Raw genomic sequence first — 27,125 nt, 5'->3', positions numbered from 1 at the left:
CACGAGTTCCAAGTGTGAAAAGGCTGCATATTGACCACATGAAAGACTCCAGCATCCTCACCAGTGTCCAACTTCGCAAGTCTATAGTTCACACTAGACAAGACTTGAGTGACACGATATGGACCAGAGTACAGGGGCGCTAGTTTAGCAGTAAAGTTGGCCAAAGCGTCCGATTTAGGATGAGTCCTCACTCTGACAAGGTCACCAGTGTTATAAGTAGCAGATCGGCGTCTTCTATCATAGTACAGCTTTCTTTTGTCATGACTGGCTTCCAGAGCTGCCTTAGCATGATCATGTGCTTCTCGCAGTGACAACCTCAAACGCTCAGAGTATGGGACTTCAGTCTCCTCCATCCCATCCCAGACAGGCTGAGTGACCAGATCCAGAGAAGTGTCCAACTCCCTCCCATACAACATCATAGACGGTGTTTGACCCGTGCTTTCATGTGGCGCAGTTCGTAGTGCAAAGCAGATTTGTGGGATATATCGGTCCCAGGAGGTGTGTTTTTCATCCACGTACGCTCGAATGGCCGTCTTGAGAGTACGGTTAACCCTCTCTGTTGCATTCGTCTGTGGGTGATACGCAGTTGTTAACCGATGTTCAGTTCCCAGGGCAGTAAGCATCTGTCCAAACAGCTCACTCACAAAAGGGGAACCTCTGTCTGAAATTAAGTAAGTGGGGGCCCCATGACGGGAAAAAACTTCACTCAGCAGTTTGCCGGCTGCCACATGAGCTGTGGCTTCTCTTACTGCCACGATCTCAACCCACTTCGAAAAGTAGTCGACAAATACCAAGATGTGAGCATTTCCCCTGGAGGTACGCGGCAAAGGGCCCACAAAATCAACACCAACATACTCCCAAGGTTTCTGAGGCCGGATCGGGACCATTAGACCGGCAGGCTTCCTTTGGCTTGGTTTTGTCAGTTGGCAAACTGTGCAAGAGGTCACATATTTCTTTATCTCAGATGCCATTTTAGGCCAGAAAAACCTGAGTTTCAGTCGGGCTAAGGTCTTAGTTATTCCCAGGTGACCCGCAGTTGGATGATCATGATAATACCTCAGCAAGGTACCTTTGAGAGACTCAGGAGCATACAGCTTTAATCCTTTCAAAGGATGGATACCGCAAGCAGGTTTGGGGTCGTTGAAATACAATAGACCGTCTTGTATGCAATACTGAGAGCATCCCTCAACTTCACCCTCCTGTTGGAGCGCGGCCTCCATTTTACGGAGAAGATCACCCGTACCTGGATCATCGAGCTGAAGTTGTCTGACATGAGAACGGTCCGTGAGAGTCACAGAAGAAAGCGTACGGAGGTCAAGACCACCAATCACAGCGTACTCAGGAAGTATGTCCATTGGCGGCGACTCAACCGTTAGGGGATTCCTCGACAGCGCATCAGGCACCGTGTTTCTAGCACCAGGCTTGTGGACAATGTCAAAATCGAAGTCCTGAAGGCGGAGAGACCATCGAGCGAGACGGCCAGTGGGATTCGGGCGGGACATCAACCACTTAAGTCCACTGTGGTCAGTAAAGATCGTGACATGGAGACCCTCAACATAAGGCCTAAAGTGCTCCAGGGCCCAGATGACAGCAAGGCACTCTTTCTCGGGCGTGGAATAAGGTTTCTCAGCTTTATGCAGGGTCCGACTAGCGTATGCCACAGCCACATCTCTACCGTTCTGATCTCTCTGCATCAACGCAGCTCCAAGACCTGCGTCACAGGCATCAGCATGGATGAAGAACGGGAGAGTAAAGTCGGGGAAACTCAACACAGGTGCCGAAGTTAACTTTCCTTTAAGCAGGTCCATAGCCTCCTGGCAAGCCGTGTCCCAGACAAAAGAAACGTCGTTTTTTGTGAGGTTGAAGAGTGGCTCAGCAAGGCGAGCATAGTCTTGCATAAATCGACGATAATAGCCTGTCAAGCCCAGGAACTGCCTCACTTGCTTCACATTGACAGGTGGTTTAAAGTCCGTCACCGCCTTTACTTTGTCTTGTTCCGGCAGGATTCCACTTGGACAAACCCGATACCCCAAGAAGGTAAGCTCTTTGCGACAGAATTGGCATTTGGCTAGTTTAATGGTCAACCCGGCGGACTGAAGCCTTGAAAACACTTCCCTGAGATCCTCAAGATGTTGTTTGAAGGTGGGCGAAGCCACAACAATGTCGTCTAGGTAGACCGCACAGGACTTATATATAAGCCCAGCCAAGACGCTGTTCATGAGTCTCTGAAAGGTCGCCGGTGCATTGCACAGACCAAATGGAAGCACTCGGAACTGAAACAGCCCACAATGTGAGACAAAAGCAGTCTTCGGTTTTGAGCCTTCTGCCATGGAGACTTGCCAGTATCCCCGAGCAAGATCAATTGTGGTCAAAAATTTTCCTCGGGAAAGGAAGTCAAGGGACTCGTCGACTCTCGGCAATGGGTAAGAGTCCTTTGTGGTGAGCTGGTTTAACCCACGATAGTCCACGCAAAATCGTGGTTCACCACAAGGTTTCTGCACAATCACAACCGGGGCAGCCCAAGGACCAGCCGCAGGTTCAATGATTCCTTCATGCAACATTTTCCTTATTTGGTCCTCGATCAATCGTTTTTTAGCTGGAGAAGTTCGATAAGGGGGAAGGTGAACTGGTTTGGCATTTCCAGTCTCTATGGAGTGCTCTGCTAGAGTAGTACGTCCCAGGTGACCATCGAATAGGTCCGGAAAGCTTTCAAGCAGTTCTGACAACTGTTCCTTTTCAGCAAAACTCAGACATGCATCTTCAATTTTTTCTTGAAGTGCTGAAGGTGGAATTTCCATGAACAACAAACTGTTATCCAACTCAAGCCCAGCTCCACCATCCAATTCCTCCATGAATAAAGGATTTTCACCCATGACGACAGTTCTAGATGGGACGTGAATCGTAATGGACGCACGCAACATGAAGTCCATTCCCAAGACTACTGTTGAGGGAAGGCGTGGGACAATAGCAAAACGGTGGTAAAAACGCTGTCCCATAAAGCCAAAAGCCAGCCATGTAAGCCCCACGGGCAGGCATGCACCACCGTCTGCCAGTTGTATAGGGGAAGAGGTCCATGGTTGAATCTTAGCCTTCAATCGGTCATGATTTTGAACGATGTCTGCCTGCACTGCAGAAAGTGATGCGCCAGTGTCAAGTGTAGCATCCACCACCTGGCCACGTAGGTTAATATGAACTCTTAATGGGGTGTTCCAACAGGACGGGGATGTGGGATCTTCCACATGACAAAGGACAGGTTGTGCAGGAACAGTCGGTTGAGGCGGATTCATCTTCTGGAGGGAGGATTGCCTCTGCGAATCATCCTCCCCCCTCTGTAGTTTCCCCTCTGTGTGACAAAAGGAATGTTTTCCCCTCCATTACTGCTTTCGCCGTTGTTTGTATCCTTTGCATCAGGATTCTGTCCTGAATGCACATCAGGGGACTCGCTTCGTTGTGAGCTCCTTCTGGGAATTGGGTTGCAATCTGGGCATGTGCGAGAAGTGAAGTCAGGACGTGAGCACTTGTAACAGTAAGTTCCTTTGTCAATTTTAGCTTTACTCTGCCCCGAGGTTGGGAAACAATTACTTGGTCCAAGAACCACATGGAGCTCATGAGCCCTCAGGAGGAGATCCATGACTGAGGAAACAGAGGTTCCATAGAGTGCAACTCTGTATTTCTCAAGAGCATGTTTAGAAATAAGGTCGATTTGCTCTTGCTCGGGTGGGGGGGTTTTCAGCTTCCTGAACTCACTTAGCATATGGGCCACAAAAGTAGGGAGGGGCTCTTCAGGACTCTGTATACGGTCTAGGATTCCCCTCATTATTTGTTCTTGACTGTTTGAGGGAAGGAAGACTGTCCTGAAGAAATCACAGAACTGGGCCCATGTGACGACATGAGAGTCAATGACTGTGAACCACTTTTTCGGTTCCTTTGCCAAAAATCGAGTCAGCTCGAGGAGAATTTGGGCATCGGTTAAGTCAAGTGAGGTCCTGTAAACATTGACTGACTGGAGCCAGTCCTCTGGGCTTACACGTCCATCTCCTGCAAATACAGGTGGCTCAAGCCTTGACTGGTGCAGTACGGATGCAAGGATTCTACTAGTATTACTCACATCAGAAGAATTAGCCTGTGGTGAGAATGTCACATTTCTGAGAGAAACATTATCAGTAGATGTACCTTGTAGTGGCACCTGGCTTGGTGAAACACGGGTGTGTGGCGTAGAACTGGCCATAGGAGGCAGCTGGTCGTGTGGCGCTGCAAGGGTGTCCACATTCTGAGGTCCAAACCTTCTTAATATGCTCTGCTGCAACTGGAGAGAGTCATTTAGACACTGTTGTAGCACCGATACTTCAGCTTGTAGAAGTTCCACTTGAGTCTCCAGACTCACTGCAGCAGGCTGCGCTGACTTTTGTCTCCGCCTGGGAACAGAGTCTGGCAATGAGTAGGTCAAGTCAGTCTTAAAGTCTGGGTAGTAAGCCATCACAGTAACTGTGCATTCACATAACCAGCGGTACAACAACTGTAAAATTCACAATGTAACCCAGAAAAATAAATTGACATTAAAATACACACCATCAGATGAAGCTTAAAAAAAAAACAATAATCCAACATTTAGACTGTGAAATAGCAAATGTCACCAAAACATACAGATTTACTCCCTTTTATGTGAGTTCAGTTATTATATTGTCCACCATCAGTATACCCAGAGCAAAGGAACACGCTTTTTCAAAGTGAAAGTAATGTTCTCAAAGTCACTTGATCATCCAAATGTGTGCAAAACGTTAGAAATCGCCCCGTTCGCACAAGCAGTTCAGTTCACAATGAATTAGGAAAGAAAGACTTCCAAAAACTGTTCCAAAAAAGTTCGTTTCTTCCGTGCTCACAAATTCAGTTCAGACAAAAAAAAATTGTTTTTGTTGTCCGTTTGTGCACAAAGTACATTCAAGTTCCAAGCACGCAAAGCAAAAAAAATTATACCCGTGCTGCAATATCACAGAAAGGTAAAGATCCAAATGTCAGTCCGCGTTTGAAAACAGTGAGGAAAAAGTTGGATCATTTCCAAAAATGATGGGGAAAAAAAAATTATAATCCTCCGTTCCCAATCGATCCACTTCACTCAGTCCTTTACCATCGGCCAAAAAAAAAAATATATATATATATATATATATAAAAAAAACCTGACTTAGCGCACAGTCTAAATTTATCAAATTAATCAGCTGTCATTGCACGCGGTCCACGCACACGTGTCGCCCAGCGTTAGCAAGCTAATCTCACCAGTCTCTGCAAAGATCTCCACACACGATCGGAGTTGTAAATTATCAGGTTCCCAGTAGATGACGGATCCAGATTCAAGTTGTTCGGGCGCCAATTGTAACGCTTTGACCAGGATAGCTCTCACAAAGTCAATAGAAGGAAGAGTTTAGAGGCGTAAAGGCTGTATGATGCACATTTAATGGCAGGTAACACAGGCAACGCGATCCTCTCACACATGAGAGATTACTCTTTCTTAGCGTCACAAAATAAAACTAACAAAACAAAAGTATAGAAAGATAGTAGAGCACGCTTAGCATCTACGGTGGATCTCACTTACACTCAACTCAACAACGTCATCACGCATAGCGCACGTCATGAATGACGTGATCAGTCTCTTAAAGGGGCACACCGCACAATCATGTAAATACACAGTTTCGTTCGTTACACTTGACCTCAGTTGTCCACTGTATTGGTTCCTCATGAGAACAAGGTCACCCTGTAAAAGAACAGACACAATTTGTGATGTTAAAATAATACTCTAAAAGTTAATGCCATGTGTATTTACAATACATATTACATTACTACAAGAGTTATCCTATAGTACCAGACGGTTACCCCGCACCTCCGACATCCGCTCATTTTGGGAACTAATTGGCTGGGTTTTAGGGTTATTATTGGGATATTTAGGTGCAGATGTCTCTTGGGAAAATAGAGAGTGGGGAAGGGGGGCGGTCGCTCAGGTGGGAGAGGCTGAACCAGGACCACTGGTTACTGATTCAGGGTAACGGAGTGCTATCGAGAGAACCATTCTCACGGATACTTTCCCCTGGAACAGTCCCAGGATGAAACGCTCAAAAATGCCTTTGAACAGGTCCGTTCTATTGATGGTCAGCTGCTCCAACCGGATCTACTACTTGTCTATCCTTATTTTGCTCTGATAAAGGATCGGTTGTATCGAGTGACCCAAGACACTCAGCTTAACCCTCTGAGGTCTGAGCTGTTTTCTGGGCGCTGGAGGTGTTCTGACATGCTCTGACATTTGTGTTTTTTTCTGTTACTAGTGATATTTTCATGGCTAAAGTCTAATTACACTGTATTCAGCACAAACTCTGCTACAATAATATATCAGCAGCATGTATGTAAAAGTTTGTAGTTTTGAGATAATGACATTTATGCGTGGTTTGTGAAAATACAAAAAAAAATTGTCACTGAAATAAGGCCATGAAACCCATACTGATTATTTCTTCACAAGACTTTTGAAAAGAGCCGTCCCAGCTCAATGATGTAGTCAAGTTGCAAGCAGAATTTGCGGATGTGTTCTCGCCCCTGCCTGGTCGAACGGACCTCATTCAGCGCCACATTGAGACAGAGCCAGGTGTCGTAGTGCGCAGCCGGCCAAATAGATTACCTGAGCACAAAAAAAGGGTCGTTCAGTCTGAATAAGAGGCAATGCTAGAGATGGGAGTGATAGAGGAATCCAATAGTTTTGGTACCCAAAACGGACGGCTCCTTCTGATTCTGTGTGGATTACCGCAAGGCGAATGCTGTGTCGAAATTTGACACATATCCAAGATCAGTAAATTCACTGATCTAAGAAAATGATTCATACAACATAAATATCAGTTTACCCTATATGTTTACTTTCTTCACTGGCACAGATGAAAATGAAAAGACTATTAGTCAAAGCTCAGCTTCAGGAAAGGAAGAGAAAGGGATATTATATAGATATCCAAGATAAGGAGACTGGGATAAAAAGAAGAGTGATGGAGAGAGGAGAGAGTAGGTATTGACAAATAATCTACTGACCACTGACATAGTTTTTCTGGCTTTCAAATGTCTTAAAATGTCCACATATGTAGATCAGAGAAATCTAAATTTTCTCGGGGGAGGGTGTCCCCGAACCACCCTAACTCAATTTGAGACCTCTGTGATTATAAATCCCTGCCTATATGGCCCTGTGGATACTCACCCAATATACATAAAGTTAGGGTGATATTCAATGACTTAACCCGTGATATAAGATTATGGCCATATTGCCCATCTCTCAGTCATCCATTCCCTGTGTGACTTGCAAAGGCACATCAACAAATCTCTTGCGTTTGGTTTGGTCACACCACAAGGTGACCTCAAAGCTTCAGCACTGCCACTCCGAGATCGATTGCAATGTCTGAAGTAAAACACGCCCCCCTCATTACCATACGGACAAAGAAATTTTGAAATAAATAAATGTAGACATAAATACAAATATACATAAAGAAATGTGGAAATATATAAAAGTGGAAATAAATGTATAAATAAATGAAAACAATTAATGTGGAAGAAATACAATTATACATAAATAATGAAATACATGTACTGTATAAAATGTCATCATTATGAATTGTTAGTTTTAGTTTTCATTGACCTTCTGTTGGTTATGGACTCTGGAGTCAGGGAGCTGATTGAGACGCACCATTGGTTCCTTTGCCATGTCTTGTTCTCATTGGTTTATGGTCTTGTCATGTGGTATTCAGTTGTGTCTTCACAGAAGGCTTGTTTGAGATGAGCAAAATCTGCGCAGAACCGATCGCCGGTGATCACCGCGAGATGCATGCCGGTTAGAAATGTGTCCTAGAGCGGTCCGCCTTGCTCTGATGTCATGCTGACATATGTCAAAAAACTCTCGCGATCGCAAGGCGGACGTGTCGAATTCTGCAGTCGAGCGCAGTTGCTCTCCACTGACTGCGCTGATCAAAAGCACGATGGCAAACGACTTGCTGACGACACAGCAACAACATACTTGTTCTCTTTTAAACTGTTTGATTTTAAAACTCTGATCTCATGTTTTTATGTGTATTAAATTAAGTGTTAGTATTCCCAAACTCTCTGACAGTGTGATTTATGGGTTATTTGATTGTTGTCATATTTATAAAAATATATATAAAACATGTCTGTAATTAAAGTAAAAATGATTGATAAACACATCTTTGGTATGTTGCCTAATTAAATGGGTGTCTTGTTCATTATAATGATTTTTATATAAAAGCAACAGAACTTAAATTACATCCAGTTTATTAGCAACACTGGTCACGAGCGTGAATCCCTTGAATCCCGCGATATCCATATTTGATCTCACAGGTGTCAGATCCACTGCGAGAAGAGAGAACTGTCCGTCTTGCCTGCGCTTTTTTCACTCCTCCCCTCACTGCATCCGCCTACTCTCGCATTCATTTCAGGCGAGGCAAGGCGCATCTCAAACAAGCCTATTGGTTAATGGTGTTGCTTACTTTCAGGTGTGTCTTGTTATGTGATTAGTCCTTGTGTATATATAGGCATCGAGTTCCCTTAGATTCTTGTCAAGCGTTGTTCTCTGTAACTGCTGTTTGGTGAGTCTCATGTTTATGCTTCTCTATTTGTAGTCATGTATTGTTTATTTTGTATTTGTTTGTTCAGTAAATTGCACTTGGATTAACCTGTGCTAAATTGAACAATATAAGGGTGTTGTAATGGAATTCAGTCCTTTTCTGCAATAATTTGAGTGAAAATTTGTCTTTTGGAATCTTGTTTTTGTTATAAATACTGTGTGCTCACGTGTCCCTTTAAAATAATTCCAGGGCTTTCCTTCTGTTCACACATTCAACATGCTGGTGAAAAAGCTAAGCTGGATCACTTGTAAGTACTAATTTAGAACCAATTCAATGCATGATTTAAAATGTTTCAACTTGTTTTTATTGGATTTTCAGTGCTGCTGTTTCTGTATCAACATGGTAAGGCAATACTGACTAATACATGTTTTGTCTGATTAAATGAAGACTTTCAAGTACAGAACGTTTAAGTAATCTTACTTCTGATTCCTCTGCAGGTGCAGAAGCAAAAAAAATTGTGGTATGTGAAGGAGAATCTGCACATCTCACCTGTGGTGAGTAATTAGTCATATGTTTGGCTTTTGTTCCTAAATGCAACAGTATGAGTGCAGGGAACAGGGTCATACGGGGATCTGGAGCCTTTGTGTCTCCAACCACATGGAATGTCCTTAAACTACAACAATTCTGTGTCTTTTCTTTAAACAATAGATTCGGGTTTCATAAAGGTCAATCAAGCCAACTATGGGCGGACTTGTTCCAAAACGTGCATTAGTGGGAAACCAGCTAATCAGATCTCAAATACACGCTGCAAAACAGCAGAGTCCCTCTCTATAATGTCTGCTCGGTAGGTTTAACTGATTACATAGGAAAATGTACAACTTCATTTTATACATTAAGCACAATAGCTTTAATATACAGACAATATGAATCTTAAGTACTTGTCATTGTCTGTCCATGAATCAGGTGTGATGGTAGTACGTGCTGTACGGTTCCTGCAGTGAACTCTGTTTTCTCTGATCCTTGTTATGGAACTTATAAATACCTGGATCTGTCTTATGACTGTGTCCCAGCAAGTAAGTAACTTCCATCGTAAATTAAGCTGAATATTTTATAAATTAAGGTGTAGCAAATGAGTAAAAATATTTGAATATCTTGTACTGGTAGTTACTGTATATTTCTGACCTCTGCTCCCCTTCCACCCAAATAAAATGTAGAAAGAAGTGTAACCTGTGAAAATAGTCAAAGTGTCATTAAGTGTGGTAAGTTCTCCTCTTTCTGTATGTTCTTTTACTATGCTGAGGTTAGTGTACAGCCTCCAGTCCACAATACAAACAATCATTCAGGAAATTCTCACCAAGTGTCTGTGTATCAAAAGGTAAAGGTGTTATTTATGTTCATCATGCCAATTATGGAAGACGAGATCTCGTAACCTGCCCTCATGAATTCGCAACCAGTCCAGACTGTTACTCTCCTCAGACCAGCAGCCTGCGTTCCAGGTACTTCATCTACAGTCACTTTAGGGTTCACTATCTTTTATTATTTTATTTTTTTACATATTCAATACATCAAAGGGTAAGTGTACATTTGAGACCATTATCCTGTTTATTAAATGGCTACTTAATATGGACAAAGAAACATTAATTTTTAGTTTACTTTTGAGAGGCTGTAGAATGATGCTAATAGACAATCTCTCTTTCTTCTAACTTTTCCAATTTTGTTTTAAGGTGTGATGGGAAGAAGTCTTGTCAACTAAATGCTTCAAATTCTGTCTTCTCTGATCCATGTGTGGGTGTTTATAAGTATCTGGAAGTGACATACTGCTGTAAATGACATTGACCATCCTGCCACAAATGTACCTTGTGTCCTGATCATGGCAAATGACAATGAAAGCAAAATAAAGTAAATATAAAAAATAAAGTGGAGTCCAGATGCTTTAAAAATGGTCTGAGAATTTCAGTGCAAAAACAACCTGCTTATCAATGCCGAAGTGTTTTCTGAAAATGTCTACAGTGGCTAAAAAACTTAACAAGGGCCAAGAACCCAACTAAAGTAAACACTGATCACCATGATGATAACGTCAAACGAAACGCTTCATCAACATCTAAACCTCTGTTAATTCTCAATAACTTATGTTATTATCTGACAGAATAAGTTAGTCATAAGTGAAGTGAATGCTGCTTAATCCAACTGAAGATAAATGAGATTAAAGGTACAATATGTAAGAATTTTGCATTAAAATATCCCAAAATCTCAAGGCCAGTGTTATATATTTTGTTAAATTGATTACTTACAATATCCCAAATGTTTCCAACTATTTTTAAATCGTGAGAAAATTGGGATTTTAACCAAGGAAACAGAGCAGGGGGGAGCTGGGAGTCGCCAGTCAATTGCGTCATATCCGCGTTACCCTCGGTTTCCGCTCGTACTGCGTGGAGGCCTGGACAAATGCGGAAGTTGTAGGCCTAGTTGTAGCGTCTATCAAGCTACAAACTTTAGCTTGTATCTTGCAGTCGTTATGGGACACAATTATTCTTTACCGATTGCAGCTGGTTCTGTCAACAAAGCATGCTTAATTTAATATTTTCCAAATGTAGCATTCGGTAATAGTTATGTTTATGTAAGGAAAGTATTATTGCTTTAGATTTGTGTTTAGTTTATTGACATTGTTTATCACGTCTGGTGTTTATGGCCATGTAAATAAATATAGCATGTGTTATACATAAAGATGAATCAGTATTTTGGCAAATGATGTGGGCATGTTCGAATGTATTTTTACAACAATTGTTTAGAACATGTAAAACTGCGCAGTGTTATCACAACAATGAATTCAACAAATACAGTAACATCTATGAAGTATTAAACCTTACTTTTCATGCGGTTAATTCATTCTAATGAAATAGTGTGAGGTTTAAGAGTCAGGAAGGAAGAAGACGCGTCGTCGTGACTGGGACTCGTACTTTATTAAAATAAAGCAAAACAAACAAAAGCCGCGCACAACGCGCATTCACTGTGGCAACCGCGACGGCACAAAACAGTTCAAAAATGAGAGCTCGGATCCACCGGTTTTCTTCCTCTGCGTCCAATTTTCTCTCCAGTCTCTCTCTCGTTCCAGCGCGGCTTATAAGCGGTCTCTCCACGCCGATCACTGCAATAAGACACAGGTGCATTTGCACTTGACCTACTTGCTCGTCTCTTTTCTCTCCCATCACAGACCGCGCCCCCCTCGCCACAAAAAGCATGTCATTAAACGCAACATTTATAAAAATAGAACTTAGCCTCATCCATGAACATGATTTTTCGATTCCCGTCTGACTGATTTACATCCACGGTGGAGTTTAAAACGACAGTTCCCATCATTCCACGCTCCTTCACATCGTCATCAAGCTACGCCGTTGTTGTTGTTTGGAATGTAGCGCCCTCTAGCGGCAAAAATTCTTGCATATTGTACCTTTAAATCTCTTCAGAGGATTGAAAAAATCAAAAGATGAAACGGTACACAAATAAGAAACGTGGAGCAAAACCACCACCCTTCAAGTGTGGAGATTGTGTACGTGTAAGAAAACCTATGCATATACCAAAGGCTGGAAGGAAATTCACTGTTCCGATGTTAGTGAATAAGAAACTGGGACCAAGCACGTATGTCTTGAGTGATGGGAAGAAATGGAACGCGGCTCACTTGTCTCTGGTTCCAGAAAACACTCAAATTGCATTAGAAAATGCTCAGGTTAGCCCTGGAACAGAGAATGTTGTGCGTGAGCCAGTTAAGAGCACACGGGCTAGACAGCCTCCTGTATGGTTAAAAGACTATGCTACAGAGTAAAGGAAAACAAAGAAGAGTGAATGAAATAACACTAGTTTTGTAGTAGGGAAGTAACTGAAAACATGTTGAATGTGTTCATGTGTTTATAATTGATATGTTATAAGATACAGAAGTAAACTTTAAGTTTAAGGGCATAATTCATAATGGATGGAAATTGGGCTGAATAATACCACTTGTTAAGAGTCTTTCCTAAAAGAAAGAGGGGAATGTTATGTTCTGTGTTAATGTTCATGGACTGCAATACTGAACCAGTCCGCTAGAGGCTGTAAGAGAGAATTGTCTGTGGTTGGAAAAAGTAAGAAGAAAAAAGAGTGAAGTAAAGCGTGGACAATGTTGTAAACAAATCATTCTCTCTCCTTGTTTATTTCTTTTTGTTACGAGTCCCAAGATTACATAAACACTGTGTGCACTACAATTAATAAAGTAAAAAAAACAAAACATTGTACACACTGTAATTCACATTATATTTTGTTCTTTGTCAGAAAGACTGAAGAATGTAAATCATCCATCTTTTTAAAATGCATCAAAACAGTACACCCATCACCATATTAAGTCATATTGTTTGAACTGAGCCTGAGCATGCTATTGTTGCACATAAAATATCAATGTTCATAACTGTGCAAATAATTCAAAAACCTTTAGAAACTCATACAATAGTTCAGCATCACACACACCCTGAGGTGGGTTAAATAGAGAGATTAAAAAATACCCAATTTCTCTCCAAAATGGTACCAGTTTTTGTGTTTTGATAAAGAAATGAGAATCATTAATATTATCAGTTTACCTCACCTAATGCACTGAAAAAGGCTAAGATAGTGAGCTAACACTAAATACACTATAATTCCATTCCATTAAATATGTTACAATTTAAAAGTAAATACACATTGTTTTAGAAGGGTGGCATCATCCCTTACATTTTACACAGCTACATTTACTCATATTGCAATGCTGATAATATAATTTGTAAGGAAAATTGTGCATTAATTAGTCAAGTCAAGTCAAGTCATCTTCATTTATATAGCGCTTTTAACAATGTAGATTGTTCCAAAGCAGCTTTACAGTGATAATAGGAAATTAAAGTGTTTTGTCTTTATAGCAGCTCTAGAATAAAGTTATTGTCCAGCTAAGTATAGATGTTTGGCTTCAGGCTACTATTGGTTGCTTCAGGTCTATTTATTAAGCCTATCACAGCTAAAGCGGAGCATATATACCTGCCCTGTATTGAGTCACGTCACGGGTTTCGCAGTAGCCAATGCGACATCTAGTGTATATGTCTATACCCGCCCGCGCTCTTATGGGGCGCCGTTTGTAAAGCGGCTCAAGCTGAAAATAACAGCAACATTTTGTCACATTTAGCTTCAAACTATGTTTAAAAAACTGGTATGAATTTTTGACGGTCACTTTTTAGCACATTTAAAAACAATATTTATCAACTTAGGGATATTTTAAATAGTTAAATCTAAATGTTAAATGTTAAATCTAAATGCTAAATCTAAATCTAAATGTTAAATCTAAATCTAAATCTAAATGTTAAATCTAAATGTTAAATCTAAATCTAAATGTTAAATCTAAATGTTAAATCTAAATGTTAAATCTAAATGTTAAATCTAAATGTTAAATCTAAATCTAAATCTAAATGTTAAATCTAAATGTTAAATCTAAATCTAAATGTTGAATCTAAATGTTAAATCTAAATCTAAATCTAAATGTTAAATCTAAATGTTTAATCTAAATCTAAATCTAAATGTTGAATCTAAATGTTAAATCTAAATCTAAATGTTAAATCTAAATGTTAAATCTAAATCTAAATCTAAATGTTAAATCTAAATGTTAAATCTAAATCTAAATCTAAATGTTGAATCTAAATGTTAAATCTAAATCTAAATCTAAATGTTGAATCTAAATGTTAAATCTAAATCTAAATGTTGAATCTAAATGTTTCGGGGGAAACTAAATATTTAACTAATATGCAAATTAAAAATGCCGGTAACCGGAAGTGCCAAAATAAAAGCTCAAGGAGGTCAGTGTGTGTTTTATAGAATGGTTTATAGTGTCAAATAACAAATAAAAAGCATCTCATCCGAGGAAATGGACTCTTGGGCATGGATTATCGTGATAATAACTACCTAAAATAATAATCACGTTTGGAGAAACTGTATTTGAAGAGTAGGCTGGTGTCACTTTTATGAAAAGTGCGGGACTTATGACCTGCAGCCATAATAGCCAGCCACGAGGGGGCTCACTTTGACTGAATGTCAACTCATCACTCTCTGTCAACTCATCACTCTCTGTCATGTTCGCTCCCCGCCCGCCCCGGACCAGGTACGTCGTTCAAAATGTCCAACGAAACGGCGTTGGCCGAGAGCATCGGCAGAGCCGTCCTGGCGGCAATTCAAAATGTTTCAACAACGACAGCAACCGCCTCAGGGCCACCACAGGCCACCTCGGTAAGTATGTTTTCCAAATCACGTAGCATTCGATTCTTGTCAAGGCTAACTTAACTAAACTAGCTAACGGTAGCCAGTAGAGATTTGCTACTAGCACCAAATGCACTTTATATGTAACGTTAGCACATTTGTTTTCTATGTAAAACTCACACCGGTTAAGTGACGCAGTGGGATGAACTCATGAGTAAATGTGAGTTTACGATTATGTGAAGATGTTCTGAGCAGCAAAGCATAAATTATATAATTTAGCGTTACAGCTAACGGAGGCTGCTTGTCACCCCTCAGGCCCACAAATGACACTGTAAATTGTTGGTCAAATGGAAATCTGCCTCTGTCCTCAGTCAGACATCTCACCTTGGCTTACCTGCTGGCCTTTACTCACAAGATAAAACCGTTCTCTGCTTGGCTAGAGAGAGAGAGAAATGCTGATGGAGGACAGAGGCAGTCACAATGATAAAGACATTTAATTTAATGTGAATAAGGTACCACAGTCAGAGTGCATACTGTAAAAAAGAATAAAATGTATCTCTCTTTGTTTCCTTTGCCAATCTCAACCCTGGTTTTTGACTGCTGGACATTTAAACACTAAAAACACATGAAATATAATGTTGCTAATATTTAGCTAATGTCTCTTCAGACTCCCACCACCTACAATTACACACCGCCGGGGCCAGCCACACCCACCACCTCCACTGGGACATCATACCGCTCGGTATACTTTCATACTCATGTAACCTAGCAAGCTGTTTGTTGGTTTTTTAATTTGTGTGGTGTAATGTTTCGGCATTAGTTCCAATCATGGTGGCATATTTTACACAACACCAGTGTTTTGATTTAATATATTGCTTATTGACAAAAAAAGGTTAATGAACCACCTGGTAATCGATCAATCGTATAGAGACCCCACGGTGGGTTGATGATACTATCAGTTAGTTGGTTTGCATCTACAGTTTGCATTCACAATGAACTAAAAACGTATTGCTCTCTTGTAATGCACAGGTGTCTGTGTTTTCATTGATTTCAGGTTCCCTTTCCATCAGTTCATCAAAGGACTGCTACACACTCACGTTTTGTCAGAAAAAACAAAGCCTGCAAACACTATACAAGAGATGTTGTGTGCTTGCCTTTTTCATCAGCATCAACATTCTGCATTCCAAGGGGAGACTCAAGAGCAAATTTTGCACGAGAAGGCCTTATTGGGAAGATCTCCTTTACATCTGACTGGTCTGAAGCACAACTTAGAGAAGAAATGACTGCCATTTTCAGAAGAACGTTTGCATTGTCTATGGGCCAGTCATTCCCATTCGAGTATTTGAGTACAGTCAAGGGATGCAAAAGACTAATGAAACCAAACGTCTCAAGCAGTTTTCTGTGGGGTGGAAAAGAAGTTGCCTCGATTAGTTCAGCCACTTGTCTCTATATAATGGCATTAATATGCAAACCTGTACAGGTAAACAGTTTTATATGACAGTACAGAGTTTCAGTTATTGGCAACATTCAATGTATTGGAAGTAAAAATATGTATGTTGCTGCTTATTCTGCTTTACATAAATAACATATCCTTTTTTTAGGTTAACTTAGTGTTAAATACTTAACTACCACTGGCTTGATGTATTATATATCACACATAACATACTTTTTTCTCCAGGAGGAACCTGAGGATCTCTCCGATAGTGACTTTGAAAGTCCTGTGGGCCGGAGAAGGAGAGGTGGGTGTGAGAATTTGAAATGTTGTTTCGCAACAGGTTGTAGGCACAGTCAACAGTTATTTTCTCACAGCAATGGGTTTAAAATTCATTTATAACATTTTTTATTTGTTCTAATTCTGCTCATCCCAAAATTCAGATATGGGTAATTAATTTAAAATGTTAAGTACTTTGTTTCCAATTACTTATATATGTTTTCCCTTCTTTTGTCCATAACATGTCATTTAGTTCATACAGTGTCACCTTCCTCAAGTGAAAGTGAGCTCATCAGTCAAGGGAGTGAAAATGACAGACTGCAAGAAAGTCCATCACGTCAAAGAAGTAGGTTACAGCCCTTGTTTATATTATATTTTCTATGGGCTGTATGGTAACTCGTGTGGAGTTTGCATGTTCTCCCGTGTTTGTGTGGGTGTTTGCGACACATTTAGATTAATTATCCAGTCAGTGCCCTTGACCAAGGCACTGGCTCAGAATCTGGAGTTGGTTGACCACCCCCCAGTCATGAAGTGTTCAAACCACAACACTCCTGAGTACAAGACAGGCGTGTAGTGTGAACAGTACAGTGATCTTAAGACTTTGAAAGTCCTGTAGTGTGACCAAAGCTTAACAAAAGCAAACCTGACAGAATGCAAGCACCAGTTATTTTATTTAAAAGTCAGCCTCAAAAGGATCACTGTAAGCAACCTGTAAACTGTATTTGAATTAGATTGTCTTGATTCATCTACCTACAAGTCATTATAAGAGGTGTAGACTGAGCTTAGTAGCACAATTCAGTCATTTGTACTGAAAGGGAGAGGCGACTCTCAAACCTAGCTCATCTTATTCAGTTTTGCTTCACCCTAAATTCTTAAAGGCTGCCTTTTAAATTTATTTTAAAGGAAAACACTTAAAGATGGAATTAGGGTTAAGTTGCACTTATATAAAATGAGATTAACATCATTACAAAAATATTTCCCTTTGACCCTCCTTTTCTTTAAGCAGTGCTGAGTACAGTGCCTTCATCACAGAGGGAAAGTGAGGCCAGATGTCAGGAGACAGAGAGCAGCACTCAAGAAAGTGAAAGTCAGGGCCAGGCAGAGGACCTGAGACAAGTGTTTCCTTATAATGTGGCAGAATTTGTGTAAGATATTGTTTGGGCTTCACAGAAATACAGCAGTGTAGATGTTGGTCCGTTCACATTATGAACCTCTGATAAAAGTCTCTCTCTCTCTCTCTCTCTCTCTCTCTCTCTCTCTCTCTGGTATATATATATCATTTCTACTGAATTTTCTGCTGTCCCTGCTTATCTCTGTTTGCTCAGCCCTGTTTATCTGGAGGAAGATGAGGCTCTTGAAGAGGCAATTCAGCGTAGTCTACTAGAAGAGTGTGATGGACCTGCTGTTAATACTTTAAAGTAAGAGTTACAAGTAATTTTTTATTACGGTAAATATCTTGTTTACACCAGTGTAAACATCGCAAACAACATCGAACAGTTATATCATTGTGCACTGAAGGTGATAGTGGAGTAAATGCACAGATAGTCAAAGGTCTGTTTATCTTTGTCATTGTCTTTTTTAATATAGGTAATCTGAAATGCTGAGCAAAGAAGAAATTGCAGGTCTTCTACAAGCTACAGTGAGAGAGTTATTACATCGGGAACAAGACAGATCTATATCAGTCGAGCCAATGTTTGGACCACAGCCTCACGTGTGTTTAAGAGACCCAGTTTTGCAGAAAGCTGTGATAAGCTCTATGTCATATTTACAAGCGATGAACATGATGCTGTGGAAGATGCTGCTGACCTTGGGGGTCCCAGACGAGAGTTTTTCCGCTTACTGGTGAAGGCTATCTTCCAGGACAGTGGAGCTTTTGAAGGTTTTTTATATATATATATAATATATTTTGTGGCTACCTGACCACAAATATTGGTTTGTAAATGCCAGAGAAAATAATACAGAATGTGCTTCTTAATTTATTTAATCTTTCAGGCACACCAAATGGATGCATACCAAGACTGAACATGCTCCACTTGCAAAATGGAGTGTATTGAACCATTCGCAGGATGATGTCTACAATAATAGTGCAAGGGGGTGAACCACCTGCATTCCTGTCCCCGAGTGTAGTGGACTACATTGTGTCTGGGGACATTCTACAAGTTCATGTGTCACCTGATGATATAGGTGACCCTGATTTAAGGGAGAACCTCAATAAGGTAATGCACAATGTTCTGATCTGAAGACTATTGACATCCAGCAGCCATGTCACCCTGTAGCCCAAGACTGGTTGCCCACTGAAGCTAAGCAGGGCTGGGCCTGGTTAGTACCTGGATGGGAGACCTCCTGAGAAAACCAGGTTGCTGCTGGAAGAGGTGTTAGTGAGGCCAGCAGGGGGTGCTCACCCTGTGGTCTGTGTGGGTCCTAATGCCCCAGTATAGTGACGGGGACACTATACTGTCAAAGAGCACCGTCCTTCGGATGAGACGTTAAACCGAGGCCCTGACTCTCTGTGGTCATTAAAAATCCCAGGATGTCTTTCGAAAGAGTAGGGGTGTAACCCCGGCATCCTGGCCAAATTTGCCCGGTGGCCTCTGTCGATCATGGCCTCCTAATCATCCCCATACTGATTGGCTTCATCACTGTCTCCTCTCCACCAGTAAGCTGGTGTGTGGTGGGCGTTCTGGCGCAATATGGCTGCCGTCGCATCATCCAGGTGGATGCTGCACATTGGTGGTGGTTGAGGAGATTCCCCCTTCTATGTAAAGCGCTTTGAGTGCTGAGAAAAGCGCTATATAAATGTAATGAATTATTATTATTATATTGTAGTAAGCCTTTGCTTTTTTTGAGTATTCCACAGCAGTAGTTACTTTTATTTTGGTGGAATGCATTATCAAAATAAATTTGATTCCATATTACCAAATAAATAACTAAAAATTCAAACTTTTCTTGTCATAGGTAAGTAACTATTAAAGGGTTAGTTCACCCAACAATGAAAATTATGTCATTAATGACTTGGAATGTCGTTCCAAGCCCGTTAGACCTTTGTTTATCTTCGGAACTCAGTTTAAGATATTTTAGATTTAGTCCGAGAGCTTTCTGTCCCTCCATTGAAAATGTATGTACGGTATACTGTCCATGTCCAGAAAGGCAATAAAGACATCATCAAAGTAGTCCATGTGACTACAGTGGCTCAATCTTAAGTTTATCAAGCGACGAGAATACTTTTTTTGCGCAAAAAGTAAACAAAAATAACACCTTTATTCCACTATTCATTTCCTTCTCTCTGGGCCTCGAGTGAGTTCACGTAGTGTAATAGCGTAGCGCGTCTGTGTTATACGTCAATACTTTGATGTCTTTATTGCCTTTCTGGACATGGACAGTATACCGTACATACATTTTCAATAGAGGGACAGAAAGCTCTCGGACTAAATCTAAAATATCTTAAACTGTGTTCCGAAGATGAACGGAGGTCTTACGGGCTTGGAACGAAATTAGGGTGAGTAATTAATGACATAATTTTCATTGTTGGGTGAACTAACCCTTTAAGTGAAATGCACAGTCTACATAGTACTTCTGTAAATGTTGGTTAAATGCAGTAATTTGAGAAAATAACGTTTGATCTGTAATATTTAGGTTCAACATGCAACCTTGCAGGATGATTTGGAGAAAGCAGTCAGCTGCTGTGACTCATGGCGATATCAAGTAGAGGGGCTTCCACTCGTTGTTACCATGGCCGACAGAGATGTGTTTGTGAAAAATGCAGTCCTATACCATACTGTTGTGCAACGGCAGAGCTGTCTTGATCAACTAATTGATGGCTTGTCCCACTATGGAGTAAGATTTACCTCACAGTTCTGTATCATCTTTGATTATCTTTATGGCCTTTCATTTATGGTGTTGAATTTTCAGGTTTTATCACTCCTGAGAGAGAACCCCAGCTTGCGTGTGCTGCTTGACATACCAGGAGAGGACAAAGGTCAAGAAGCTGATTTCGTAGCTGGTATTCTCAAACCAAGCTACTCTGTACTGGGGAGCAACAGAAGAGCTAAGGAGGAGTTGATGGTGGTCCAATTTAGGGAGTTTCTCCAATGTGTTGAAAGTAAATATGTATTTGTAGTTCAGTATATTATACAATAAGGCAATCCAGGAAATTTACAGATTAATTTTATTCTTTACAACTCATCAAGCTGTGCCTATCTAATGTTTATGTACCACAAACAAGAATACATTTGTTATCTGATTGCTTTTCAGAATAAAATAGCTTTTTCACCAAAATACCTATACAGTAATCCATTAGTCACTCAATTATTCATTGATTCAGGCTTTCTTAAACCTGAGTATTTTCCAGTCTCCAAGTCAACACTGGTTTCCCTTTGCTTTTAGATAAAGAGCTGAGAGACACATATGGGGACAGGACTCTAACCAACGATGAGGAGGCATTCTTGAAGACTTTGAGCCCTGGTCACATCCTGGCGTTTGCTACAGGTAGCAGCAAAGTCCCAGCCATTGGCTTTCATCCATCTCCTAAATTAATGTTTATTCATGATGAAAAAAAACATCTTCCCATTGCGCACACTTGTGCAAATGAGCTTCACCTTTTTGTAAACGCAAAAACAATGGCTGATGATGATGAATTTAACTACTGCTTCCTAGTAGCACTAATGAATGGATCTTTATTCAGCACCATTTAAACGAGATGTTTAACAGCTACCATTAAAAGTACAAGGCTTATTTTTTGCAAGCACAACTGGAGCATAAGTGTACTGTCCTAGTTTTGATTTATACTGTAAATCTACTATTAATTTACTGAAATCAGTTAATCAAATTTTCTGTTAAGAGCTCATTTGCAATAAAAATGCATCATTGTGATGTATTTCTGTAAATCAACAGCCAGCCATATGCAATCAGTATAGCCTAGTGAAAAAAAAACAAAAAAAAAACATTCAGTAGCTGTACCTCAACAAGAGTGTGTACAACCGTAGCCCCTTTGAGTTCATTATAGTTTAAGGACTTAAAGGGATAGTTTACTTTAAAATGAAAATTCTGTCATCATTTACTCACCCTCAAGTTGTTTCAAACCTGTATGAATTTCTTTCTTCTGCTGAACACAAAGGAAGATATTTTGAAGAATGTCAGTAACCAAACAGTTAACTGATCCCATTGACTTCCATAGTAGGAAAAAAAAAATACTATGGAAGTCAATGGGATCAGTTAACTGTTTGGTTACTGACATTCTTCTAAATATCTTCCTTTGTGTTCAGCAGAAGAAAGAAATTCATACAGGTTTGAAACAACTTGAGGGTGAGTAAATGATGACAGAATTTTCATTTTAAAGTAAACTATCCCTTTAAGGTTTGGCTGTATGTAAACTTTATTCCTGTTTGTGGATGTTCATTACAAAAAGTGTTTACCTCTGTGAGGACTGTCTCTGACCCTTCTTTATACTGTAAGATGTTGTACTGTATGATGGGAAGGATATGGAATCAGTCATCGTAGTAATAAATCACTAATGTATGTAACGACAATGACTATGACATGCGGTCACATGCTGTTCAAATGAGTAAATCCTGATCTCCAAGTCTGCTTGAACGGTCAAAATTGCATCTTTGTGGCTCCCCCGAGGGACATTTGAGTCACATAAGGAAACCCTGTTTTCTTAGAATCCCCTCTAAAACCCCCATTTCAGCTCTGGACTCCCTGTGACTTTTACAACCTCACAGACTCGTGACATTCCAGAACACACACACACGTACACACACACACACACACACACACACCAACATCCTTTTGTGTTTAACTTAAAATGTGTGTAACTCAGACTGGTATCTGAATTTCCTGTATGGATGTGTGATTAATGTTGTTGTGATCATACAGTTATGATCTTCGAGTGTTTGGATCTGAAATGTATTTTTGAAGAATGTTCTCCCAGTAGAATCGCATCCCGTAACCCGAGCTCATTGGCAGGTCATAAAATTTGACCACAGAGCTATCCAGCCCTATGCATGAGATAACAGGGTCGCAACATTCCAACACACACACACATACAAACACACTCTGGACTGTGAAACAGAAACCCCCTTTCAGAAAAGGACTTTTACCCATAAAGTCACTCCTAAAGGTACTAAATATATAAATTTGTGTGTTAAGAGGTGTGTGTAAACCATAGGAAAGCATATGTCCTATGTGTGACCTTAATAGAACTGCTATTGCCTATACAAATGCATAATAATGTATCGTTGCATGGCTACGACGCCTAGATCCTATTTTTGATATCTCTGTAATCCTCTCCAGCTAACGGAGTTGAATTCCAATAACAGAATTCAGTGATGCGCATTGTTTTATAAGTTCATATGTCTGGAGAAAATCCTCTCCAGTTAAAGTCAATCATGACTCATTCGAGTGGGCGTGTCTAACCGGACAAAGGAATCTTCCCGCTCGAAAAATCTCGACAGCTGATTCGTCCTACACGAAGGAGGGGACGGCACCTGGGACACTGATAAAAGTCCAAAATCTCTTCTCTTCGCTCTCTCATTCCTTCCTCTCAACTCATCCAACTTCTCTGGACCCTCCTCCCCGGCGCAGCGCTTCTCCAAGGAACATCTGAAAGAGGCCCTGGCCTTCTCCATCAAACGAACCCATGTTCGAGTCGTAACAGCCGGTCTTTGCAACTAAGATTTCCAGTCTCTCCCATCCCGGGAGACGAATCTGAACTTTCTCGGTAACGTTAAATTCAAGTGAGCCTTTACATCGTTTTGCGAAACGACCCAGAAGACAAAGCTAGACGCAAACCAGCCGGACACGCGCACGCGCGCGTCCCCTTTTCAGCATCACACTGAAAGAGTACCACAACTCGCAAGTATATTGATTCCTATAAAAGCTGTTCCAGGTGTCTAGGTCTTAGGTCTGTGATTTAAGTTACCCTCTATCTTCCCTCTATATCTTTCTTTCTTTCTTTCTTTCTTTCATGTCATTCATTCCAATCACGTCATGCTATGTTTTATGTTTTTGTTCGGTTAAATGTGTGTCTGTTTTCTCGTTTGCATTTTACGTACGTTTATATTTGTAGCTTATAATCTCTAGCGTGTGCCATTTTATTAATAAACCCATTTATACTTTTAACTGTCTCTGTGTTTGAAAACCCACTTTTTATAAAGTCAATGAAACAAAAGATCTATAAAGCTACAGGCTCTATATTATAAAACTACTTTGAGTAGTTTTAATTTATAAACCCAAAGAGGTTTTGTCTTCGTGGCCAGAAGACAAACTGTCTTGGAGTTTTGTAAACAGGAATGCTTCTTCTTAACTGTAATGATCAGACAGTACAGAACGAGGCATTTCCTATAATTGATAAAGTAAATGCATATGCGATTTATGAATTATGACCATGCGTTATAAATATTAATATTGCCAAAATTCCCTATATTCTTGAGCTAATTCGCATTAACCCAGAGGCATTTACGCTACATGTATTTTGGTGGAGACATTTCGAGCAGTTTCAAACTTCATTTTTGTGGGCAAATTCAGTTTCAGTTGAATGTGTATTATTGGTATTAATAATTGTAGGCTATACGCGCGTTTTGAATTGTGAGATAAGTCGCCAAGGCGAACTCACCCAGCTGATCGCGGGCACAAAGCCAGCCCAGCTCTGCTAAAACTGCAGTTCATGACATTACATCTGTCTCTGTAAAGACGAAGCAAAACTCTTTGCAGTTGATACATGTAACATGATTTAAACCGACTAAATGAAGACGAAGGATCTCTTTTAGGACGAAGACGTAAATCTGATAGTTTTCAGTCGTAATAGGCCTTATACAATACGTTAACGATAAAGCTCCTGGTCAGAAATTGGCCTCGCGATCCAATTTCGTAAACCTACGCAAAAATCATAAAAGTGCTATTTTGATTAATGCTTATGGGAGATGAGCAGATGATAAGTCCTGCTCACAGCTGTTCTGATGCCTGGTGTGCTCACAGCTTAAGTAAATAGATGTTCAATGCCTGTTTGCTCACAGTTTCTAGTGATTAAAACACGAAGTTTTAATACCTGTTTTTATGTAAACCGTTTTATATGTAATGAGTAATTGGAGACCAGTTTTATGAATTAAGAAAAGATGATAATCCCTGTTCTTATTCTAAAACCGTCTCAATGTGTAATGTATAATGTGTAATTCCTGTTAGTCACATGTTGTGAAACTCGCGTCAGTTTTCCGCATGCAACAGAAGCGCAAAACACCACGTGATTCCACAGATAAAAAAATCTGCTGTCTTAACTGCTGAATCACGTCACCGACACTAGAGGGCAGCCTCTAGAGGTGTGGCAGGGCTCAAATTACGCGCCCCCCACCGACGTCATCCTGCGTGAGCGTCGCCTCCCACTGACGTCAGCCTGCGCGAGCGCAACTACGCCATCTCGTGGCGTTCTAAGATAATACCTGCTTTCAATTTCTTTTTCTCTCTGCATTCATTTTCTCTCTCAAATACTTAACTGCATTCAAGCTTAGCTTATGCTGATATTATTTGGAGTTAGACAATTCCTTTTTCTGTTTTTGACTGTCACACTTTAAGTTAAGTTCGAAAAAAAAAAGGGAAAACTTTTCGAATTAAAAACTTAGATTTGATTCACTCAGTTCATTGATAAGGTCCACCTAGGAAGAAGCACGCCACCGTGTGGCGATCTTGGGTCGACTTATCAATATCTGTTTAACCCCCAGCCTGCAATTGAAGTGTCTCATTGCCACCCTTTTTGTTTGATTATTTTTAATCAATACTAATAACCTCAGTGTTATTGTAAGGATTATAGGAAGTCATTCTGAATTTCAGTTTTGATTATTTTTAGTATTGATACATCACTGTTATCATTCTGATTTTCTTTCTTTCCTTCCTTATTATTATTATTTTGGACCTCTCCTTGCATGCTTATTTAAATTTTAATTTAAACTAGTTTGAATTTTAATTTAAATTGTGTTCACTAACAACCAGGTGGACCACGGAGAAGGAATACGCCCCTTTCCCTTGTGGCACAAACCCACTGCAGGGCCTATCCCTCTGCCTGCGTCCCAAGCCTATGTTGTTTATTTGAATTTTATTTCATTGATAATTTTTTTTTTTCTCTTTCCCCAGCCTTTTCAAAGGGGGGGTAGGTTATTCCGATAATTAACCATCGGTTATCATAATTCCTTTGCATTGTATCATTATTTTAGTAAAGCCTTTGCCTCTGACCCCTGCATACATATTTACTCAATTTGATGAAAACAGAAAGCCTTAATTCACTTTAAGTCTAACCTCTCAATCCCTTATTGTGTATCTATTGGCAGGACCCAGTCAGTGCACTGTGGTAATCCAAAAGTCATCCCTGGTGGTTTCCGGTGGGCGGGATCATCTGTCCGGCGTTACTGACACTGCGCTCTGTCTGGTGTTGGGACCGTCGGAGAGTCTGACCGCGCCCGCTGGTTTCCACCTGGATGACCTCTATTCACCCCAGGTAAACTAAAATTTGATAGAACCCATCCACTTATTAGGAACCACAGAATACTAGCTATTCCTTCGGGTGTATTTTAAGTGCTTGGACTCACCTTTCTCTCTCTAAGACACACCTTCTTTCGAGGTCCTGTCCCGACAACCCACGCATCTCCTGGCCCGATCAGGAACTCTCGCAGTGTTAATAAGGCTTAGGCCTCTTTATTTTATTTTATTTTATTTTATCTTATTTGATTTATTTTCCTTAAATAACGCTCCCCGTGTTATTGTTTGTGACATTTCATTGCAGACCAATGCACTTCCTTGTGTTGTGTTTCCCTGTGATCTTCCCTACCTTCAACCTTGTCTCTTTCTCCACTCTGTTGTGATTTGTTTCTTTCATTTCACTTAGACACAGAACCTAAGAGAGACCCCAGGAAAAGCTGAATAATAGAGTGACGATCAAAGCGGGCGTCGCTAGACGACCCCCCCAGGCTACCGCCTGTCCAAATTTCTATTGTGGGTTTCATCCATACCCACGAAATTGGCTCCGCTAACTGTTGACATCAGTTAGCCCCGAAATTCTCATAAACGGCATAGCCCGTATGAGTATAGCTCATTAACCCTAAAACAAACTTGCATTGTGTCTCTTTTTGTGTGTGCTGTGCTTCTCTCACCACAGTAAGCAGAGATGTCGAGCTAACCCAGTCCCACAGTACCTGGACCAGTTTGAGACCTGCGATCCAACCCAAAAGTACGACCACGAGCAGCTGGCCAAAATCTTCGGAAAATCGCACTCAACCTCGTCACCAAGGCCCGGGCCAGCGAAAGGCTCAGTCTCGATATGGAACAGAAGGCAGCCGCACTACAGCTCCAGGCCACAGAAGCCCGGAAGGACCGAGCCCACACACAGAGTCGGCTAGACCAGCTAATCTTCCTGACCGAGGAAGAGGACGAGACGGACACAACGCTACAACAGGAAGTTGAAAGACTTCAAAATGCCCTGGACGATCTTCGTCGGCACACAGACCTTACCACAGAGAATCAACACCGTTCCAGGCCAGCAGATGGCAGCACGACGGTGACGGTGCTCATCCAAAGCATCGGACCGAGCGCTCAGAAAGATT

The 27,125-nt window shown here is 40.7% G+C and overlaps 2 protein-coding genes and 1 long non-coding RNA gene across 4 annotated transcripts; all 3 read left to right on the top strand.

The window, feature by feature from the left end:
• The first annotated feature begins 8,602 nt into the window (after positions 1-8,602).
• LOC309480654 (L-rhamnose-binding lectin CSL3-like) lies at positions 8,603-10,545 on the top strand. Its single transcript, XM_082145281.1, has 9 exons — positions 8,603-8,615; positions 8,844-8,901; positions 8,973-8,996; positions 9,092-9,148; positions 9,303-9,438; positions 9,558-9,667; positions 9,809-9,853; positions 9,970-10,090; positions 10,319-10,545. The coding sequence occupies exons 2-9, from the start codon at positions 8,871-8,873 to the stop codon at positions 10,422-10,424; spliced, it is 630 nt and encodes a 209-aa protein (XP_082001407.1). The 5' UTR covers positions 8,603-8,615; positions 8,844-8,870; the 3' UTR covers positions 10,425-10,545.
• A 4,183-nt stretch (positions 10,546-14,728) lies between these two features.
• Positions 14,729-18,746, top strand: LOC309480621 (uncharacterized protein). Of its 2 annotated transcripts, XM_082145232.1 has the most exons (9): positions 14,729-14,861; positions 15,499-15,573; positions 15,886-16,311; positions 16,510-16,570; positions 16,796-16,888; positions 17,549-17,687; positions 17,868-17,960; positions 18,130-18,421; positions 18,535-18,746. In XM_082145232.1, the coding sequence occupies exons 1-8, from the start codon at positions 14,751-14,753 to the stop codon at positions 18,131-18,133; spliced, it is 1,002 nt and encodes a 333-aa protein (XP_082001358.1). In that variant the 5' UTR covers positions 14,729-14,750; the 3' UTR covers positions 18,134-18,421; positions 18,535-18,746. The 2 variants fall into 2 exon arrangements, with proteins under 2 accessions (XP_082001358.1, XP_082001359.1); XM_082145233.1 differs by lacking the exon at positions 17,549-17,687.
• Positions 18,747-19,531: 785 nt separating this feature from the next.
• LOC309480692 lies at positions 19,532-21,993 on the top strand. Its single transcript, XR_014199726.1, has 3 exons — positions 19,532-20,376; positions 20,452-20,641; positions 20,926-21,993. It is a non-coding gene; the product is annotated as an uncharacterized lncRNA (long non-coding RNA).
• The last annotated feature ends 5,132 nt before the right edge of the window (positions 21,994-27,125 follow it).

The sequence above is a fragment of the Leuciscus leuciscus genome (assembly GCF_965113295.1).
Source record: "Leuciscus leuciscus genome assembly, chromosome: 18".
Classification (NCBI taxonomy): domain Eukaryota; kingdom Metazoa; phylum Chordata; class Actinopteri; order Cypriniformes; family Leuciscidae; genus Leuciscus; species Leuciscus leuciscus.
This window is presented reverse-complemented; position numbering and strand designations above follow the sequence as displayed.

What these genes read in the sequence shown, in the direction of transcription:
- LOC309480621 (XM_082145232.1), top strand. Translation starts at nt 14,751, where the DNA reads ATGTCCAACGAAACGGCGTTGGCCGAGAGCATCGGCAGAGCCGTCCTG. An exon ending in CTGGGACATCATACCGCTCG is followed by an intron (nt 15,574 to 15,885) that starts GTATACTTTCAT and finishes CATTGATTTCAG; the next exon opens with GTTCCCTTTCCATCAGTTCA. An exon ending in TATAATGTGGCAGAATTTGT is followed by an intron (nt 17,688 to 17,867) that starts GTAAGATATTGT and finishes CTGTTTGCTCAG; the next exon opens with CCCTGTTTATCTGGAGGAAG.
- LOC309480654 (XM_082145281.1), top strand. Translation starts at nt 8,871, where the DNA reads ATGCTGGTGAAAAAGCTAAGCTGGATCACTT. An exon ending in ATCTGCACATCTCACCTGTG is followed by an intron (nt 9,149 to 9,302) that starts GTGAGTAATTAG and finishes TTTAAACAATAG; the next exon opens with ATTCGGGTTTCATAAAGGTC. An exon ending in CTCTCTATAATGTCTGCTCG is followed by an intron (nt 9,439 to 9,557) that starts GTAGGTTTAACT and finishes TCCATGAATCAG; the next exon opens with GTGTGATGGTAGTACGTGCT.